General features: G+C 34.1%; 5 protein-coding genes across 7 annotated transcripts; 2 read left to right on the top strand and 3 right to left on the bottom strand.

Annotated features, from left to right (window-relative positions):
- Positions 1-1,508: 1,508 nt before the first annotated feature.
- On the top strand, positions 1,509-2,747 carry LOC149056960 (uncharacterized). The gene is made up of 4 exons (XM_089224450.1): positions 1,509-2,204; positions 2,274-2,372; positions 2,433-2,522; positions 2,577-2,747. Exons 1-4 carry the CDS (start codon positions 1,509-1,511, stop codon positions 2,646-2,648), a joined length of 957 nt encoding a protein of 318 aa, XP_089080576.1. The 3' UTR covers positions 2,649-2,747.
- Positions 2,748-2,881: 134 nt separating this feature from the next.
- On the top strand, positions 2,882-3,690 carry LOC149056959 (uncharacterized). Its single transcript, XM_089224451.1, has 2 exons — positions 2,882-3,522; positions 3,586-3,690. The coding sequence occupies exons 1-2, from the start codon at positions 2,917-2,919 to the stop codon at positions 3,667-3,669; spliced, it is 690 nt and encodes a 229-aa protein (XP_089080577.1). The 5' UTR covers positions 2,882-2,916; the 3' UTR covers positions 3,670-3,690.
- Positions 3,691-3,820: 130 nt separating this feature from the next.
- Positions 3,821-5,092, bottom strand: LOC149056958 (uncharacterized). The gene has a single exon (XM_089223247.1). The coding sequence runs from the start codon at positions 5,090-5,092 to the stop codon at positions 3,821-3,823; it is 1,272 nt and encodes a 423-aa protein (XP_089079373.1).
- A 5,082-nt stretch (positions 5,093-10,174) lies between these two features.
- Positions 10,175-11,551, bottom strand: LOC149056957 (uncharacterized). Of its 3 annotated transcripts, none has more exons than XM_089224808.1 (6): positions 11,500-11,551; positions 11,307-11,439; positions 11,067-11,243; positions 10,901-11,005; positions 10,371-10,845; positions 10,175-10,313 (listed from the first exon to the last, which is right to left on the bottom strand). In XM_089224808.1, exons 2-6 carry the CDS (start codon positions 11,371-11,373, stop codon positions 10,265-10,267), a joined length of 873 nt encoding a protein of 290 aa, XP_089080934.1. In that variant the 5' UTR covers positions 11,374-11,439; positions 11,500-11,551; the 3' UTR covers positions 10,175-10,264. The 3 variants fall into 3 exon arrangements, with proteins under 3 accessions (XP_089080934.1, XP_089080935.1, XP_089080936.1); XM_089224809.1 differs by having other exon boundaries at positions 10,901-10,996; XM_089224810.1 differs by lacking the exon at positions 10,175-10,313 and having other exon boundaries at positions 10,367-10,845.
- LOC149056956 (uncharacterized) lies at positions 11,464-15,825 on the bottom strand. The gene is made up of 6 exons (XM_089223246.1): positions 15,744-15,825; positions 14,643-14,828; positions 14,387-14,569; positions 12,037-14,268; positions 11,866-11,976; positions 11,464-11,810 (listed from the first exon to the last, which is right to left on the bottom strand). The coding sequence occupies exons 1-6, from the start codon at positions 15,823-15,825 to the stop codon at positions 11,464-11,466; spliced, it is 3,141 nt and encodes a 1,046-aa protein (XP_089079372.1).
- Between the last annotated feature and the right edge of the window lie 5,647 nt (positions 15,826-21,472).

The raw sequence follows: 21,472 nt of genomic DNA, 5'->3' as shown, positions 1-21,472 counted from the left end.
AAAATTGCCCTGTATCCTGTACCTGTATTGCAAATATACCCTGCTATTATCAAGATAGACATGTTAACCATGCCCCCTCCTATTCCACAAAGATAATTATACAAGTTAAACATATACAAAATAATTAATACACTCTTTACACTTTAACAAAACAAACTTGATTGAATAAAAGTAGTAGTATAAAATAGAGAATTCAATCACAAGATCCTCATCCTCCTCCTCATCCTCATCCTCCTCCTCATCATACGCCACCACCACCACCACCACCGTCACTCCTACTCACCGCCCGGCCATAGGTGCCGCCGTCCCACCACCACCACACCACCATATCCCCACCATCACCACCACCACCACCTCTCCTACTCACCGCCCGGCCATAGTTGCCGCCGTACCACCACCACCACCCGCCCGGCCGTAGGTGCCGCAACCGGTACACCGCTCCTCATCCTCATCATACACCACCGCCACCTCTCCTACTCACCGCCCGGCCATAGGTGCCGCCGTCCCACCACCACCACCACCCACCCGGTCATTGGTGCCGCAACCGGTACACCACTCTCAGCCCCACAGCAACATCCAACTACTCGACGCCGCCGCCGCCGCCGTTGTGACGTATAATATTATTATTATTATCAGTGGAAATAATGCAAAAATTTATTTCGATTGTCCAGGACTCGACCTCGAATCTCTTGCCTCACAGACGACTGCTATAATACCACTGGTCCACCAGACCAATTATGTGCATATTATTTTAGCCATTTAAGTGAAGTATATTTAATTATAGGTACGCTATCACATTCCTGCGAGCTGTTCTATACCCTAAACAGATATCACTTAACACATTACTGTGAACAAAATACCGCGAACTTAATATTATACAGTTTACGAGTAGGTACTATCTGTAATTTAATATTACATGAATATAACACAGCGGTTACAAGTCCGATCTTTGGGTACTAACTGTTATATTTTCTAGTAATGTACATCTATATACGCATACTCATCAGACTTATAATACCTTTATACCTATATTGTTCCACGCACACGCGCGCGCGCACACACACACATACACACACACACATTATCATGTGCATTATAAGACATTATATTTACTACTTATTATATATACTAGTATACCGGCCATAGATGCCACTACTGGAACCACAGCCACCGCCACCACCGCCACCACCGCCACCACATCCCACCGCCACCACATACCACCGCTCCCTGCCCAGCCATAGGTGCCGCCGTCGGACGTGACGTTTGATATATGGAAATAATGCAAAAATTTATTTCGATCGTCCGGGATTCGAATTGCCACGGTATACATATATAAAACACTCATATTAGGTATACTTGATATAGTCTCCCACTACAGAACCGTTTCCCCACTATAAGTTATTATCCTCACCATACTCGAAACAATTAGTTAATAATTCAGTGTATGAACATTCAGTCTTAGTTTTGTTTTAACAGTGTCAAGTCGCGAGTTTTGTAACAGTGTTATTATGGGTGGATCAATCAGTGAAATGAATCGGTTGTACAAATATGTTGCGCCTACATCTCCGACTGAACTTATCGATTGCACTAATTTTACCATCGATTTTGAAAACCGTAAATTTTTAAACGTTGGTTTCGATTCAAAAGATGAGTTCAATATCGCCGTGCAAATAATTACGCCGTCGCGCTATGTAAATATTTCTCCAGACTTCTTGAGGCGTATTTACTCAGTGATGGGCAATGTTTTATCTTACATTCTGGATACTACTGTACGTTATAAAAAAATTATTATTTTGGAAGATGAATTTGTATTGCTCACGAGTATGGTATATAAGGGAGAGCATGTTTTGGTCATGGAGTCTAAAAAAATAGACGGATGTAGAACTATATTAAATCGAAGAGATCTTATGACAATTCCAGATTTAGAGAGCACAATTCTTGAAACCATAACAATGAAAATCGCCATCACACGACCTATTATTTTAAATCAAATCGATCAAATAACCGACTACCTTAAAACCGATTTTAATGTTGATAAATCAGCGAAACTTGAAGAAGTAGTTTCAATAACAAAAGGAATTCATGCCGAATTAATCACAAGCCATATACCGAAAAACAAACAGAGTTTCATACATCAGATAAAATTACTCGCAACTGAACAGCTGGCAATCAAATGGATGGAAAAGCTGAATAACTCTATAAATGTATGAAAATTTATTTAAATATTTCGATAGTTAAAATTTTCGTATCATGATTACTTATTTTTATTACAGAATAAAACGGAAGCTTTTAACGTTGACATATCGCCACCAAGATACTCAATTTTGTCACCGTCGATTATACATGACGAAAACGATTTATCACAGTCACGGGTAATTTAAAAATTAAAAAAATAAATATTTTTCTCGAGTTAACCGTTATTTTATTTTTAGGGTGCTGACGAGGACAGGGGGTTTCGAGAATACTTTTCAACACGTTCGAGTTTACCAACGAGGGCACCAATTCGGAAAATCAAACCTATGGTAATACACACATTATTTACTTGATAAACGGATATTGATAAATTTTTATTACAGGCTGTTGACGAGAACGATGGGCCGACTTACTTTAACAGATTTTCACCATCCCCACCATCTTTGTTTGACTAAACAGACGGCAAGTCTCAATCAACTCAGAGGAATACGAAATTAATTTTTTATTTAATAATATCTTATTAATGATGATAATAAATATTCTTTATATCATAACATGTGTGTTATTCATTTCGTTATACATATCCCCACCATAAAGGATAGAGTAGGGATTAATCCCCGCTCCACACGGCAGCACTGCATAAAACGTGTGACACGAGCATAGGACAAGTCAGTCGTAACCCGCTCTTCAAGAAGTGACAATTTGTGCGTTTGATCCATCATAATGGCTAGTCAACTTATCGACTGTTCGACTTTTTTCGTGGACGATAATATTTTTATAAATATAGGTCTAGATCAGGATTTTTTGTTAAATTGTGTTGTATGTATTACAAGTAACATGAAATGTGTAAAAATGAGTGTGGACTTATATGAATCGCTTAATGTATTACTTAAAAACATCAATTTTTTACTACCATCACATTTACTGTTAGAGGAGTTTAAATTGATGTCAATCGAAGAATGCAACGGCAACAACATACTGTCAATCAAATGTTTGCTTCAAGACCAGAATGTGCAGTTGACAAAAGGGAATGTTGCAAGGATCTTACAGTTAAGTGGTGCCATTGAAGAAGTTATTCAGATGAAAACAATGCACACACGGCCCACTGCATTGGATCAGGCATGTAAGATTTCAATGTTTCTCGGAAAGGAAATGCCGTTATCTAAAGATACAGCCATAACCGATGTTGAAGATTATTTGAACCGCATCGAAGTTAGGAAACTGAAAGAATGTATTCCAGTCGCAGGTACTTGCTTAATAGCAGATTTGAAAATCAAAGCACTCAAACAATTAGCAAGAGGCTGGTTATCTTATTCGGCAAAAATTGAGGTAATACAAACATATTTTTGCATATTATTTTATACTAAACAAAAACATTTTTTTTTTTTTTAGACTGAAGTCAGCAGACCTAAGACAAGAGCATTCGTAGCACGTGAAAGGGAAATAGCAAGCCGTAGATTGAGTTTTGGAAAATAATTAATTATGTAATATTTTATTGTGACTTTGGTACATTAATAAAAAAAAAAAAAAATGTAATATTTTATACTTACATTTTTATTGTGGCTTTGGTCGATGATAATAAAAAACAACTTGATGTTTAAAAAAAGTATTTTTATTTACAAACTATTTACAATTTCCTTACATCACCATTAAAAGGGTTATAAGTTATAATTTGATCGTGTAAAATGAGACAATAAGCTGCAGTCTTCGCTGGAATGGCTTTGCCTGTTTCGAACTCGATGCGTAAATCAACAGTCGACGATTTTACGTTGTCGTTTTGTCGTGATAAATCTACGACTATGATTGGTACGTATTGTTCAAAAATGGTTTTTGACAGTAGAGGCTCACTATATTCTCTATCGTAGTATGATTTTTGGAAATCTGTATATGCTTTATATAAAATGGCCGTAACGTTGTTTGTGAAATCTGAACGGAAATCTTCGTATGGATACACTTCAGAATTTAGATGTATTTTAAGGTTTTTCAGGTAACAGTGATCGAATCGTCCAGACGGATTAAATAAATTATTTTTTCGATCTGTTTGAAAGCCAATTAATGCAAATCTGGGTTTCTCGAGCAAACTGCTCGATTTAACCGTCCACGAATGAGAAGTGTTCTGAGGGAGAACCGGATATTCGCACAAGTCCCAATTTCTGAACGCACACGAGAGTTGTTTACGAGAGTCTAATACTTTTAATAGTTTTATTTTTTCTTTGTCACTCACCCTGATAACCGGCATCTTCCAAATAATTTTACTCAGCTCAATCACTACTTTTTTGAGTTTTTCTTTATTGTCATTCGCAGTGGTCTCGGAAACGTACAACGCATCAGAGTCCGTAGACGATCTGTTTAAAATGATTTGTTGGTTGCAGTTGAGTAGTATTTTTTTATAATCTTCACAAAATCCTAACAAGTGTTTGAGCGGGATACAACCAGCAAATTTGTTATTTAACGTGAAATTTTTATTTTCACTGACATTCATTTCTACGTCCCAAGCAGCATTTTTTAGATTGTTCAATTCATTCGGTGTGTGTGAGCAAAACCCTTTAAGACTCGATGATATTCCAGGAGATTTTAATTTTTGTATTTCAACACCGTTAATTTCATACCGGATTTCAGAAAACAAAAACGCCAAACCATTATTTGTAAAATTAATTTCGTTCGCATTAATTTCGTTCGCATGTGATGCAATATCTGCCGGTATATTTAATTTACCTTCAATATAGAGATAGCTCTCGCAGGGGAGAGTGTAAGCGTCCATATTTTGAATGGATATTCTAATTTCGTCGTTATTGGATAAAGCTGTCGAAGAATAGGGGAGGAAAGAGTGGTACTGCATTTGAGTTATTTTGCATTCATCTTCATATCCGCCGGCCACGTCCAAATACATGTCATCCATGATTATAGAACTTTTAAAGACCGTAGAAATGATAGATTGTTCTTTGATAGTTTCTTTACAATCGGCGTACGTCTCGACGTATTAATCTTGTTAGTAGAACTGTAGCGACTCTTGATAGCATTTCTTTTTATATAGCTGTTGAACTTAATAGCCATTTTAATGTTTAATTTGTATACGAACTGTGATTGGCTCCCCTCTTAAATTGATCAAATTATTATCTTGATCTCTTAGTACTATATTCACTTTACTTATAGACGAAGAATTAAGCCGGTAGAAAACTAAATGTTTTGGGACTTCTATGATTTTATGTCCAAGCGGTGAAGAAGGGAAAAACTCGTGTATAGTCTGGCTCGGTATACCATTACTGAATGAACCAGAAATTAGATTGCAATCTATTTTTATACAGTTAACTTTCATTATGTTGACTATCCGTTCAGATTCGTGTAGTGTCTTGGCAGAATAAACTTTATTCTCAAACCCTAATATTTTCGATATATTATGTTCAATAGTGAAATCAACATCATGACTACACGTCATCGAGCATTTCAATGTGCTTCCATCGGCCTTGAGTTGAAACAAAGTAACATGATTCGGTAATAGCTTTTGAATCATCGACTCCAAGTTAATTATTTCGTACGATCCCGTAGGTATAGTCACAGTCACACATTTTCCGAGTGAATCGTGAAAACCTATTGTATTGCAATCCGGTTCTACGTTTGGTATAGAATTATGTGTTTGCAGGCTTAAAAGACACAGCTGAGAGGTATTTTGTACTTCTAACGGCGGGAAAATATCACAAGACATTTCGCTGGAATTACCGTTTAATGTTATCGTGTACATGATAAAAATTTCAAACACAAATGACCACAATTATATGTGTTATAACGTTGATGCCTAGTGTAATTATATTGTATTTTACATCCGCTGAGGTACGATTGTAGTTCCAGTGGTGGTGGTAGATTTCCAAAACTGTCGTAATATTCTACTTGTTTTCCGATTTTCTTATACGCTACCCAATGAGTTCCGGTACTTTTTTCAACGTCCAAATTGATAACAGCCGATTCTTTATGCTTAGGACGTTTAGGTAACCTATCTCTGGAAAACACTCCGATGAAATGAGGTATTTTCATTATGTGCGCGTGTTTTATAATTTCATAATCGTACAAAGCTCTTTTGGGTAACGTAGTAATTAGTTTTTTTTCCTTTTTACGGTTTTCTTCACAGATTTATGGACTCCCTTTCTTTTATACGAACTACCTCCTTGTGAAGAGAGATATAGTCCTTTACCTTTCTCGATCTTATACGAGCCACCTTTATTAGGGGCGAGGTATAAACCTCTGCCCAAATGTGTAGGTTCATTTCTATTGAATTCGCTAACGGTCTTTACGACGTGAGCAATACCCCCCGTCAGCGCTCCGAGTGCGGATAAACCGGCAAAAATTGGTATCAGTGGTAACATTCCTCCAGTTTTCGGTAAAGGTATAACACGAGGTACCCGAGCTTTCTTGCTGTTTTTAAGAAATATTTTTTTAGCTGCCACAAAACATTTTTTTGTTAATTTCATCATGTTTTTTTCTTTCATATTTTTTTTTAATACATTTTTAGCTGCCTTGACTGCTGCGTTGAATCCACATCCAGCACCCATTTTTCGTTTTGCCTTCATGTCAGTAGTGACCAACCACGCTGCTGCCTTTTCTTTTAAATTAGAGTCTTTTGACTTGAATCTATTCCAAGCCTGGTTTTCTAATATATAATCTGCTTTTTGACGATCAGTCAAAGAGTTGCTGTGATCATAAGCGATATCGTGTTCTTTACACAACGAGTCTAGGGGGTTGATACCTTTATCGCCGCGATCTAATCGTTTTTTCAATTTTGTACCTGGGCCGCAGTACTGATAACCTAAAATTATGAGTCGATTATATTGAATGTTATGTGTGTTGTATGGTTTATAATTACCCGGTAAATGAAGGTCAAATGGTAATTTGTTTATAAGTGTTCACGATACCTTCGCCTTTATTCTTGTTGTTTCTTCGAACGGGTGACATCGTGTAATGATTAGATTACAGAGATTACCCAAGTATTTATAATGAAGTTTGTAGATCAAGAAATAAAACTCACAGTGGAAAATGTCGACCCGCCTATCTCCAATCGAGGCATGGGAAGCTTTTACCGAATACTTGTCGTGCTTTAGTTGTCGGGCCTTCCGGATGCGGCAAGACAAATTTGATTTATGCTTTATTGACTAACATCAATGGTATACGTTTTCACAACGTTTATATATATTCGAAAACACTCGATCAACCTAAATATAAAATGCTTTGTGAAATTTTAAAAGATGTAGAGGGCGTTCAGTTATTCACTTTTCACGAAAACGACGAGGTTATTATCCCACCAGAAAAAGCATTATCAGATTCTGTTTTTATATTTGACGATATTTTATGTGAAAATCAAAATATCGTACGTTCTTACTACACGCGTTGTAGACACAACAATATCGACGTGTTCTATCTAGCACAATCATTCGCTCGCATACCCAAACAACTTATTCGAGATAATAGCAACATGATTATATTATTCAAGCAAGACGCGACTAATTTAAAACACGTTTATATGGAACACTGTTCGGGTGATATGAACTATTCTGAATTTAAAGAGTTTTGTACTTTGTGTTGGAGTAGGGGGAGATTTAATTTCGTCGTGATAAGTAAAGACTGTGAACGTGACAACGGACGGTATCGACACGGTTTCGACACATTTGTCGTTGTATAAAACAATGTAGTTCATTCTCAACCATGGAAGACAGAAGTGCAGTGTTGAACGAATTAGTTATTGCCAAGAAAAACATTAAACGTAAATTTGAAGCATTGAAAAGAGGTGAAGCTGATATTCAATCTTATGTAACGCAAACATTTAAACCAATAATCGAACCGTTGAACAAATTACAAAATTCCGAAGCCGGTAATAATGAAATTATAGCTGAAGGTACCCCATATATAGCATCCGATAGCCAGTCTGAAATTTTTCGTACATTAGAAGAAGAGGAAAAAGATAAAATATATGGTCCAAAAAAATATTCTAATGGAAAAAGCAAGTTAGGTCAAGAAGAAGTAAAATTCAAAAACAACGCAATAATTATCAAAGATACGTCTTATCAGCTAACGCCTGGACTTGTTGAGTTATTATGTTTCAGATATCCAATGCAATATACTGATAATGATTTATATACATATAAAGAAATACTAATACAAACTTCAGCACATTTGACACAGGACGGTGCAAAAATTAAGAAAGGTGGTACAAAATATACACAAATTATTCGCAAGCTATTTCCATCGGGAATGGGTGTGAAATTACAAACACATGATTTAGTATATTGGAATGACCCAAATGAGCTGGTTGATAGGTTGCGACTTCTTTTAGCCTCTCAATCTGCTGGAAACACTGGGGTTTCAAACGAAATATTATCTATTTTTGAAGAACTGTACGAATCTGGTATAACAAGGAAAATACCAAATGTATAAACGCAACATAGCTATCGAACTTCACAGACCGGCTAGGAAAAATTATACGAGGCGAAGAGTAAATGTGTATGGAAAAAACGATTTGTGGCAGGCTGACTTGGTCGAGATGATTCCACTTTCAAAGAAAAACAAAGGATATAATTATATTCTCTGTGTGATTGATTGTTTTACGAAATTCGCCTGGGCCGTACCATTGAAAACAAAAACAGGGTGTGAAGTGACCAAAGCCATGTCTACAATACTTGTAGATAGGTCGCCCAAACTGTTGCAGGTAGATAATGGCAAAGAATTTTATAATTCAAAGTTTGACATGTTAATGACTAAGCATAATATAAAAAAGTATAGCACATATTCCACGACAAAAGCCTGTTTTGTGGAAAGGTTTAATCGAACTTTAAAAACAAACATGTATAGAGAATTTACTGCTCTGGGTTCACAAGAATGGATATCAATTTACCTGACCTAATCAATAATTACAACAATGCGAAACACAGAACGATTGGGATGACACCATTGCAGGCAGACGAAAATCCTTCACTAGTTACTTTGAAACAACGTACAATCACTAATAGAAAAGTAAAATTTCATGTCGGCGATAAAGTTCGAATAAGCATTCACAAAGGAGTTTTCACAAAAGGGTATTTACCCAATTGGTCAACAGAAATATTTACAATAGTAAAAATAAATAAAACAATACCACCAACTTATCAGTTACACGATTATAATGATTGTCCAATAGCCGGCTGTTTTTACACCGAAGAATTATCTAAAACCAATTATCCAAATGATTATTTAATTGAAAAAATTGTACGAAAGAAGGGGGACCAGATATATGTCAAGTGGGTGGGATTTGACAATTCCCATAATTCATGGATACATAAGGACGATGTTAAAAAATAGTTTCAGTGGTTGTTCAGAAGTCAATCCGTTCGGTACAACGAATTATTATTATTTAAAAAATTCCATTTTATGTCACACCATGTCGTCGGCTATCTTGGACGTTCAGTGCATTCTCGGAGTCAACAACAAGTACTTTATCAAAGAAATGTCTATAGTAGATACTGAAACATGGTCCAACCAACACTGGATATTTAAACATACATCTTTAAAATAAGATGCAAAAAGTCGAAGCGTAAACAGTTGGCTGAAGCGTTTATATCACGGTTTAACGTTGGAATATGGTGATGTAGAGTATGGAAAAATACAGAAAATATTTCAATCGTTAAAATTCGATAGAATTTACGTTAAGGGCTCTCAAAAACAACAGATTATCAACGAGTTTATGCCACATGCCACAGTATTCAACTTTGAAAATTTGGAATGTCCACGGCTTTGTCAATTGAACGGAGAAACAATACCATGCTGTATTTTTCATAAGGATTTCAATCCAAAACAATGTACATTGTATAAAGTATTTGCATTAAAAAAATGGTATGTTAATAATGTTTAAGATTATAACTTTTTTCTATCATGTATAAATTAAATGTATATTCAGTTTCAATCGATTTATATTATATACAGTTTATATATATAGATTAAATTATTTTTTACATAATATACAGTTTTAATTGATTTACATATAGTTTACATTATATACAATTTTAAAAAATAAAAAGTATTTTTACTACAATTATATGCATAAAATTTAATATCAAATCTCATCCATCCGTACTCCTAAGTGTTCATCTGTTTCAGCCTCCCTATAAACATTTTTTTAAATAAAATAACTATAAACAATATTTTTTATTATAACTTACTTAATACGATAGTGACCATGGGCCAGTGTATGTACTTTATCCTCAAGTATAACTCTCTTGTCGTCAAAGCTTTTATACGTTAGTTTGCTTGATTTAATTGTTTTCAATTTATGTTTGAACGAGCGGATAGAGACATTATCTGTCTTTACCTTCAAGCTTTTATCACCAAACAGACATCGATAATGATCATTAAAGTTTATATGGTTCTTTACTACATGTCTTCGAATTCCTTTAGCCTTGATCTTCTCCTTTTCATTGATCTTATACGCGTAAGACTTTGCGCGCAGTGCACAAAACTCTGTCATAACCGCGCCCTTTGTCTCATCAGAAAACAGTCCAGGAATTTTTTTTCGTTCGGCAATATGGCATGGATGGTCTATCGGTAAATCCGAAGTATCCATCCGGTCAAGTAAGAAGGAATTATTCATTAAGTCTTCATAAAAATCATCGGTTTGAACATAGTATACCAGTGAATCTAAAATAACACAAATTAATATGCATGAACACGATATTACTTTAAAAATATTCACCTGTATCCGTATACATGAGCTCAATCTTATCACCATAATGTGCCTGCATTACGCTATAATGATAATCATACATTAAGGTCTTGGAAATTTCCAACACTGCAAAACCTGTTTAAAATTATACATATTAAAATATAGTTATTGATACTAAATTAAAAGTGTTTATTACCTATATAAATAGGCTTGCAAAATTCAATAATTTTATTCTCTAGCGAGACAGCGTTCAAGTTTTCGGAATACGTGGTGCAATATTTAAACGTCGATCGATTTATTAATTTCTGCAAACGGCGTTCACTAGACACAAGCTTTATATTTAAATGCTTACGTACGTTTTCCATCGTTTTTCCTAGATGATAGCAAAAAGAAAATTAATAAAAATAGTTAGAATTAGAATTTTTTAATAAAATACCAAACACAGCATTGTTCAAAAGTTTAAAGAAATCCTTCTCAAAATCATTCTTAGCGTTCTTTCTCATTTCAGTATTTAAAGCTATATACGTCTCAAGCCATGGCGATTGCTTGAATTGAACTACTCTATGCACCTGGAATATATAAAAGTTAAACGTTTATAATATAATATAACATTGAAATACGCAGTTTACTTTTTCAACTATGAGACCATTGCTTAAGGCTTGCTGGAGATTACGATAGTGAACAATACAATTTTTCTTAGGTTCGAATGTGGCCATGAGTTTGCGAACTTTTGAACCTGGTGGTATGCTATTTTGCGGAAGAAATGGAGAGTCATTATGTTTATCGTGCAGTTCTTTTGGATAAACAATATCAACCTCGTACATCCGCCCTATGGGAGAATTCTCGGTCAAATCGTTTAATCCGTCGAGTGATGGTTTAACCCACTTGAAGTCGCCATAAGGCATGAATCTGCTCATTGCCCAGCCATAAAGATTGTTACCTAAAGTTTAAAAAGTGTATTTAACTGAATAATTATTATTTATAAATAAACTTACAGTCCTGATAAACAAGCCATGATTTGGGGTCTGATGGGATATAAACTGGTGTTTTTTCATTATTTGGTTTTGCATACCGCATGCTGGCTTGTGTAAGTCCACCTCGAATACCTATAAAAAACGTAATTATATTTTATGTATATAGAAATAACACAAGTCCAATATACTAACCATTATCAAACATGAGAAGCATGTCATAATCTGTTAGTAAATCCAGTTTTATCGCTGTGTATTTCAACATGGCATCAAAGGAAAATGCTGGAGCTGTATAGTAGTACGCTGGGTCTAAACAGTAAGTGTTTAAGCATAGATCTCGAAAATTTTCGAAAACGTCAGCCAGAAGCAAAACATCAATTTTTAAATATAAATCTGAATACTCGCCCAGCGTTTGACAATTGAAATGGTTCCAGACCTTTGTTGCAAACTGATATTCAGTATCTTCAACGTGTTCTTCTGACAGAACGCTATAAAAATCTTCTATTGGTGGTAAAGAGGTTTGTTCGAGCTTAGACCAATCATCAGTAAAGTCGTAAGGATAGACACCTTTACGGGTTACCAGTGGCATATCGTTATTGGAAAAATGTTTTTCGGTTTCTCGGAATTTCTTCAAGTCTGGTGTAACCAGGTTTGTGGCTAGAGTAGACAAACGCGTGGCCATGAATCTAAATGTATCAACGAACCGGATACTGAATTTATTACTGATATATTTGGAAAACGAAATAAACTTTTCTTCGCTGTTGGGGATTACATTTATTCTATTCGAATTATAATCAAGTTCTGTAATTATGAAGTGCGCATCGTAGTTGGAGAGGTTGTGGAGAAAAACTGGTACGTACTTTGGTCGTACAAGGCTTAAATTACATTTATTGCACAAAGTCTGTCTGAATTTCCCGGTCAAATGATCGTGATCGCGGACACGGGTATGGATATTAACATCACATTTGCATAAATTACATTTAAAACAGGATTTATGCTTAGCCATGTCTTCATCGGTCATGATTAAAGTTATGTTTGTCTCCAGCAACTTTTCTATTTTAGCGGCCACATCAGTGATATTCTCCATAAAATGCTTTGCCACGTCTTGCCTGCTTTCACTTCCTCGATAAATAACTGGTTCAATTGGTATGTTAAATTTTCTCAACAACTCTATTGGAACATTTTCAGATGCCTTAACTAAAAATCCATAACTCATTGGACAATGTTTTTGAATGATTGTTGTGTTTTCCCCTTTTTTCTCATCTGTTTTTATAAGCAGTGCCTCGAAATCAGCGTAAATAACTATAGGATGTCTCTGTGCATTTTGCCATGCGGTGAATTGTAGAACATCACCCTCTTTTGGCATTATTGGCCGTACGGGTTTATGTGGTCCACATATTAGCATGTGATGTTCAAGTGCCGCCTGTCCACTTAATTTATACTTTAAATTCTGTTTGTCAAACGATGTAAAGCATCGCTTGCAGAATATAACTTGACCTTTATGACAAGTTTTTTGTGAACGAAGTAGTCTTGAAAAATTTGAGATGTACGTATAATGCATATTGTCATTATCCGTCACTAATAATAGATCAAAGTGATCTTGCTTCTCATTATCCACGACTTTGAGTGGGAAAACCTCGTATGATGGGAACTTTTTGGGCGGCTGCAAACGTTTTTCAAGTCCGTAAACATTCACAGAAACGTTATGATTATTTTTTTCAAACTTGCAAATATCAGTCAGCGGTGTTGGGAAGGAAATGCCTTCAAAACTATATCTATTCTCATGATCAGTATAATTTTTATCGACTCGGAATTTATTTTGTACTGTCACATGTTTTGCTAATATAGCCCATTTAAAACATTGTTGGTCTATATTTTTAGGATTGATTATAGCTCGTTTGTCTGCGATCGATTTAGGTAGTTCTATATACGACGAACCAGACATTGGTGTATATTTATTAATGCCTAGCAGTAAACCGTCAATAGATTGTAACGTAAACCCACTTCCGCGTGAAGAATAAGTTTCTTCTTCAGCTAATAATTTCTTAAACGATTCGTCAACTAAAGTTTCGATACTTGAAGCCTCATAAATTTCTCTAGCTGAAGTTTTAAATGCTCGATTTTCGGATGAATTTTCTACGTTTGGGCGATTATATTTTGATTCAAGTTTTAAATTAAATTTAATTGGCATATTATGTTTATTAATAGTTTCTAGCAATGCTGATCCGACGGACTCGAAGAACTCTGGATAATTCTGTATGTTATTCAAATTTTTATAATAATACCATACAACTTTACGGTTGTGGGCTGATTGAATTTCTATAAATCCTAATGTGTTTACACTTTGTAGTCTTACTTTTTTTGCTTTTACGGCGGTATAAGTATTTTCAGTATGTTTACGTTTATTACCCATGTTCGTATAATAACCTGAAATTGCAAATATATCTGAATTATTTATAATACTAACATGTCGTATAATAAAATAAAATTGTATACATATCTAAATTAATTATAACATGATGTTTAATAAGAGTTTAAAACTAACCTTGTGCAGTATCCCGTTCATTTTCAAATGCATCCAAGGCAGCCATACATATATGATCATCGCGTTCTAAATCATCGGTTATCGCATTAGAGCATTCATTATTTTGATTTGATGGTCCAGCGTGTTCATTAGGTACGTGAATTTGAGGAGATATTTCAATAATGTTATTCGCGGGCGCGATTTCTTTGTAAAATTGTAAATATATCTAAATTATTTATAACTCTAACATGATGTTTAATAAGAGTTTAAAACTAACCTTGTGTAGTATCCCGTTCGTTTTCAAATGCATCCAAGGCAACCATACATATAATATGATCGTCGCATTCTAAATCATCGGTTATCGCATTAGAGCATTCATTATTTTGATTTGATGGTCCAGCATGTTCATTAGGTACGTGAATTTGAGAAACTACTTCAATTATATTATTTGTGGAGTTGATTCCTTTGTAAAATAATTAAATTATTGTAAAAATATTTAATTTAATATATTATATACTTACGATGAATATTTTTCATATGACGAGTACGATTTGATTTGTTGGTAAATATCGCAGTACACATAGTGCACGAAAATCGTATGCCCGCATGTTTCTTTTTATGTCTATTTAAATTATCTTTTCGCGTAAAAGACGCTGAACATGTTTCGCAATTAAACATTATGACAATATATATATATATATAATATTAAACACACTCGGAAATATTAAAATAACGTGTTAAAAACAAAGATGTTTGTAGAACGTTTTCAATCGCGCTATATTCTACGCTACGTGATTAATGCGTTAAATAATATACATGAATAATATAATAATATGAACCAATGATATCGTTATAGAACGGCTGGAGATCTACTGTTAGAAAATCGCGAGGTGTTATTCTACTATATAATGTAATATAAGAAAATGCAATTTTGCAGAAAAATGTCATAAAGGTGGGATTTATGAGAGTCACACGCTACGACAATATAATGCATGATAATATTAATAATAATATATAATAAATTTGTCATTATATATATATTAATGATTTAAATGTATATGTTGCAAATATTAAATGCTCTATGGATACGTATATAATGCACATGATAATGTGTGTGTGTGTGTGTGTGTGTGTGTGTGTGTGTGTGTGCGCGCGCGCGCGTGTGCTTGTAACAATATAGGTATAAAGGTATTATAAGTCTGATGAGTATGCGTATATAGATGTACATTACTAGAAAATATAACAGTTAGTATCGAATCCCGGACGATCGAAATAAATTTTTGCATTATTTCCATATATCACACGTCACGTCCGACGGCGGCACCTATGGCTTGGCAGGGAGCGGTGGGATGTGGAGGCGTGGCGGGGAGCGGTGTACCGACGGCGGCACCTATGGGTTGGCGGGAAGCGGTGGGATGTGGTGGCGGTGGTGGCGGTGGCTGTGGTTCCAGTAGTGGCATCTATGGCCGGTATACTAGTATATATAATAAGTAGTAAATATAATGTCTTATAATGCACATGATAATGTGTGTGTGTGTGCGCGCGCGCGCGTGTGCGTGGAACAATATAGGTATAAAGGTATTATAAGTCTGATGAGTATGCGTATATAGATGTACATTACTAGAAAATATAACAGTTAGTACCCAAAGATCGGACTTGTAACCGCTGTGTTATATTCATGTAATATTAAATTACAGATAGTACCTACTCGTAAACTGTATAATATTAAGTTCGCGGTATTTTGTTCACAGTAATGTGTTAAGTGATATCTGTTTAGGGTATAGAACAGCTCGCAGGAATGTGATAGCGTACCTATAATTAAATATACTTCACTTAAATGGCTAAAATAATATGCACATAATTGGTCTGGTGGACCAGTGGTATTATAGCAGTCGTCTGTGAGGCAAGAGATTCGAGGTCGAGTCCTGGACAATCGAAATAAATTTTTGCATTATTTCCACTGATAATAATAATAATATTATACGTCACAACGGCGGCGGCGGCGGCGTCGAGTAGTTGGATGTTGCTGTGGGGCTGAGAGTGGTGTACCGGTTGCGGCACCAATGACCGGGTGGGTGGTGGTGGTGGTGGGACGGCGGCACCTATGGCCGGGCGGTGAGTAGGAGAGGTGGCGGTGGTGTATGATGAGGATGAGGAGCGGTGTACCGGTTGCGGCACCTACGGCCGGGCGGGTGGTGGTGGTGGTACGGCGGCAACTATGGCCGGGCGGTGAGTAGGAGAGGTGGTGGTGGTGGTGATGGTGGGGATATGGTGGTGTGGTGGTGGTGGGACGGCGGCACCTATGGCCGGGCGGTGAGTAGGAGTGGTGGTGGTGGTGGTGGTGGTGGCGTATGATGAGGAGGAGGATGAGGATGAGGAGGAGGATGAGGATCTTGTGATTGAATTCTCTATTTTATACTACTAATAAAAATCACAATGTAAGACCAACTACAAAATATGTTCGAACATCATAATATTACAATAAAATATAAACGATATAATCTCTAATACTTACTCAAAAAAAAAAAATAATAATAATCCATTTCACGCGACTAAAATCGATATAAATTAATAATCCAAGAAGCTATACTAATATGGTTTCAGTTATAAAATCAATTTCACAAAAATGTAAACAGTGAGATGTTAAAAAAAAAAAATGTAAAACCAATTTAACACGAAATCGGCATCAAAACAAAGGCATACACGACGGTCAACCAACACTTCACCAAGACTACTAAATATTAACATTCGCAGCTACAAGAGAATTCAATCTACACAATACAACGAAGGAGACGAATGAAATAGTAAACTCAGCAGTAACATCCACACTTTTGTAATTTTTTTTCTACGCCGTCTAGCGATCTCTTCTAATTTTTCCTCATCACCCTGCATCCTTTCATAAAAAAATTAATAATAATACATACATATATATATATATATATATATAATATACACCTACGTTATAATGTTGAAAACCGCTCGATAGACAAAACCAAATAATCATTGTGTGAACACCACAACCAAGAAGATGAAAAAGAGAGATACAACAATTAAAATTATAATATTAAATATAACAAATCTCTGATAACAATCAACATAAAGCAATCACATATTATATAAATGGACAAAAAATCGAATTCTGGTCACAACAGTTCTAGGAGGTTTTGAAATATTATAAATTTTACCCTATCCCAAAAATTGCTTACCAACAATTATATTTTTACTCAAATTTTGTTGATAGAAATTTTGTGGATAAGTTGGATATGTCATTTCAGAATATGATGATAAACTAGAAGAAGGCCTGCTTTGATATGTATTGTTGTATATGGCATGTGCCAATTAATAATAGGTTTATTACTTCTCTTAGCTAAATATTTAAATTACGTAATATTAGGCCAATGAAGCAAATGAGCTGAGGCAGCTCATTGTAAAATAATATTTAAGGACGTAAGCACCACAGTAGGGGGACAGTACGGGTTTCGAGTGAGAGGCGAGATATTGGTAAGCGGTTGATAGAGGCCCGTATATTTTTGTGTGTTTGTGTTATGTTTTAATAAAGTTATTCAAATAGTATTATTTGTTCATCAATTATTTCGTGTACCATAGAGAGATAGGTATACTACAGACAGGTATACTACAGTATGGTTCGAAAAATCTGTTGATGGTGTATAAAATCTTTGTGCATTTAATGAGGTATTTGAATGAGAAGAGAAGGAGTTCATATTACGTAATTTTTCGATGTACATACCTTCGATTTCATACATAAATACCTCTCGTTCATTTTCTGGCAATTTCCTTATTTTTTTCGCTAACATTTTACCAAAACAGATCATATTCATCATCATCTTCTTTGTCACTAGCTCTTTAGGTGATTGCATTTTTTAACATATCAAATGCTTCCTTCATTTGGTTTGCTGCCTCTTGAAGCTCAGGTGGAGCACCACGACGTCGAATTGTAGGGTTTGGCCGTGAAGTCGTTGGGTTTGGTTGTTCAGAAACTAGTGTACTTGTATTAATCGTATTCTCTGTTATTATATTTTCTATTATATTCGCTCTATCCTCAGTTGCCACACTTTGATTTTCTTCATCGTTTTCAGAGCCGATTTGCACGCTTTGACTTTGTTCGTCAGGTACATAAGACTAAACAAATCAAAAACAATTATATTATATTCTGAATGTAGCGATAAATTTATTGATTTTATAATGAAGTGTTTATTTAATTATTTTGTGTGTCTATCTACACGGTTTAGGGAAATACAAATGCTTTGATTTTTCATTTTCCAATGACTGTACACTAGAGCTCTGCATGGTCCACAATTTCAGGGACCAGACCGGACCGATGGAGAATATTTAAGACCGAGACTGGGCCGAACCAATATGTATGGCTATGCAACTGGACCAGACTTAACCGAAATATTTATAATTTTTTAAAAAAGACCAAACCGGACCAATAAAAAAAAAAATTTTTCGATAGAAGACCGGAGACTAGACTACAAACAATTTTTTTATTTAAGACCAATCTAGACCAGACCAATCTATAAAGGTATTAGGCAGGACTGGACCGGACCGGACCGGACTTAATTATTAAAGGCACAAAATTAAATTAAAACTGAAAAAAAATGTATGACTTAGACAACTACAGACTACAGTATAATAATTAGAACATTTAGAACATAACTACTTACTGTTACTTCCCAATGTTATACCTTATACCACTTACCCACCTATTTTAAATATATTTTAAGCATAACTTGTTTCTCTTGTTAATATTGTAATATTGGTTAACATTGTATGTTATTAATGTATATGATTAATATATTGTTATATGCACATTATAATTAATGTGTTAAGTTATTATAATAACTAAATAATAATTAAGTTGTCATGCCAACCAAGTAGATCCTGTCTATACTCTACAGTAATAGATGTAGTCAACTGGCAATAGACTCCAATGTCTTCTAAAAAAACAATTAATATGTATGTTGTCAATATTCCTGACAAAAAAAATTAATTATACAGTTATTTTTTTTTTTTTTTTTGGAGTACTGATACTGATTTATTTTTATTCAATAGCAGAAAATATGACCAGAACATTTTAATACGTACTACTTAGTAATAATAAAAATCCATATTTTTTTTTTTAATTAATAGTACCTATAAGTACTCATTGTTTTAAATTTAACTTAGTACAAATTCATTGATATTAAAACCTAATGATTCGTTACTAAGTGAAATATCGTTAGTCCTGCAATCATAAACCATATGCCACTAAAAAAAGCTTATTTACACATCCTTTTTTAGTATCATAGATGTTATATTAGTATATTACTATATAAATTTAACTTAATAAATAATAACTGAAATTGTGAATACAAAATAAATAACTTGTATTATTCAAATATAATATATAATACATATATAAAACATAATATATCAAACTAAACATCTTAAAAATAAAAATGTAATAGTAATGTAAAAATGTAATGTAAAATGTAATGTAAAAATTACACATAAACCGTTTTATATTTTCACCAGTTTTTGCTTCATAACTGGGAAATTGGCCAGTCATAAGTAGGCGATTATTAAGTTCCCAATTACTGTCAATATAATGTAATGTTATTGACATGTAACTGTTTTTTCTATAGTTGTCTGTCCACATGTCACAAGTTGATGCACACAACTTTTTTTTTATACTAGCACATATATACTTAAAAAGCTCATTTCTTATTTCCTTAGCAGTTTTTTGTATATGTCTAGATATAGTAGTTGGATGAGGCAAAATATCAGTTATGTCAGTTCTTCCCAACGTTGTACCAGTGTCCAATAGAAATTGACCAAAACACTTAAAACCTTCACCATTAATAGCAGACATTGGTCTAATATCCAAACAACAAAATTTAACACATTTTTCAATTGTTTCATTTTTTAAATAGGTTGGTATTATTTTTTTTTTCTTGTTTGTAACTTCAGTATACATGTCGATTGTTTTTTGTGATTTTAATTCACTGGCACATTTGTGTCTGTTCAGTGTAGCCGTACTTGTGGTTTTGCTATATAGTTCTTTGCAATTGATGCATGCAACAAAATCAGTCAATTCTTCATCAAGAGAATCCAGGTTTTCTAAATTTTGTTTAACGAACATGACTGTTTGAAATTTTTCCCAAGTTGAATTTTTTCCCCCGTGGGGTACCAACACATACTCCCCAGTATCATTTAACAATTTCCGTTTGATTAAAATTTTTGAATTTGAAATATTTATGTTTGTTGACAATGGAGTAGTATCAATTATTAAAGATGAAGAACTTGAAGCAAAAGAAAAATTAGATGAATCATCAATTGTGTCATTTGGTGTTGGAGTACTGTTCCTTAAATTTTGATTATTAGATGAACTGGTTGAAGTACTTAGAAAACTTGAATCCAAAAATGCACGTATTTCTTGGGAGTTATTCATAGTTCTAAAATAATTTTAAAAAAACATTAATGCTAGTAAGTTATCATAAATATTGTGAAAATCATAATTAACAAAATATACAAAACTATTTTACAATTAGAAAATGATTTATACATTTTTTTTTCACCTAAGAATTTAAATTATAGCTTTGAAAAATATCAAGAGCATTTAAGTGATGAAAATGCATACATTTTCACCTAGCAAATGAGGACCCCTTTGTAGGTATATTGTAATATAGGAGTTATGGAGTTATGTAATTTCAACCTAGTTAATGCCAATCTTAATAAAATACATTATTAATAATAATATGGTACTTTTATTCCAAATTAAATATTAATAGTATAAAATTATAATATTAGTTTTAACTACCTCTGGAATTACATAAAGTATTAATAATAATGTAGATTGTTGTAAAACAAACCACTATTCAAGTATATAAAAGTATTTAAATAGGTTTGAGTATTATATTATCAATGCTATTCTGAGGTTTTGCAAGGCCCTGTATGAAAATAGGCACACTAAAATACAAATTTTATAACTTCATAGGGTTTATTTATACAATAATCTATTAGTTAATTTTGCTTCTAAATAAATACAAATAATACAATAAGGGGCTTGGTTATCTATCCTAGTCAGTAGTTTCCTTTGAATTATAC

Source organism: Diuraphis noxia, unplaced genomic scaffold (genome assembly GCF_037042655.1).
Source record: "Diuraphis noxia isolate RWA-SAM2 unplaced genomic scaffold, SU_Dnox_SAM2 contig0003, whole genome shotgun sequence".
Taxonomy (NCBI): Eukaryota; Metazoa; Arthropoda; class Insecta; order Hemiptera; family Aphididae; genus Diuraphis; species Diuraphis noxia.
This window is presented reverse-complemented; position numbering and strand designations above follow the sequence as displayed.

What these genes read in the sequence shown, in the direction of transcription:
- LOC149056960 (XM_089224450.1), top strand. Translation starts at nt 1,509, where the DNA reads ATGGGTGGATCAATCAGTGAAATGAATCGGTTGTACAAATATGTTGCG. An exon ending in AGCTGAATAACTCTATAAAT is followed by an intron (nt 2,205 to 2,273) that starts GTATGAAAATTT and finishes TTTTTATTACAG; the next exon opens with AATAAAACGGAAGCTTTTAA. An exon ending in ACGATTTATCACAGTCACGG is followed by an intron (nt 2,373 to 2,432) that starts GTAATTTAAAAA and finishes TTTTATTTTTAG; the next exon opens with GGTGCTGACGAGGACAGGGG.
- LOC149056959 (XM_089224451.1), top strand. Translation starts at nt 2,917, where the DNA reads ATGGCTAGTCAACTTATCGACTGTTCGACTTTTTTCGTGGACGATAAT. An exon ending in CTTATTCGGCAAAAATTGAG is followed by an intron (nt 3,523 to 3,585) that starts GTAATACAAACA and finishes TTTTTTTTTTAG; the next exon opens with ACTGAAGTCAGCAGACCTAA.
- LOC149056958 (XM_089223247.1), bottom strand. Translation starts at nt 5,092, where the DNA reads ATGGATGACATGTATTTGGACGTGGCCGGCGGATATGAAGATGAATGC.
- LOC149056957 (XM_089224808.1), bottom strand. Translation starts at nt 11,373, where the DNA reads ATGAGAAAGAACGCTAAGAATGATTTTGAGAAGGATTTCTTTAAACTT. An exon ending in TTTGAACAATGCTGTGTTTG is followed by an intron (nt 11,244 to 11,306) that starts GTATTTTATTAA and finishes GCTATCATCTAG; the next exon opens with GAAAAACGATGGAAAACGTA. An exon ending in GCTCATGTATACGGATACAG is followed by an intron (nt 10,846 to 10,900) that starts GTGAATATTTTT and finishes GTGTTATTTTAG; the next exon opens with ATTCACTGGTATACTATGTT.
- LOC149056956 (XM_089223246.1), bottom strand. Translation starts at nt 15,825, where the DNA reads ATGCCACTACTGGAACCACAGCCACCGCCACCACCGCCACCACATCCC. An exon ending in ACCCATAGGTGCCGCCGTCG is followed by an intron (nt 14,829 to 15,743) that starts GTACACCGCTCC and finishes TATTTTACAAAG; the next exon opens with GAATCAACTCCACAAATAAT. An exon ending in GCTTCTCATGTTTGATAATG is followed by an intron (nt 11,977 to 12,036) that starts GTTAGTATATTG and finishes CGTTTTTTATAG; the next exon opens with GTATTCGAGGTGGACTTACA.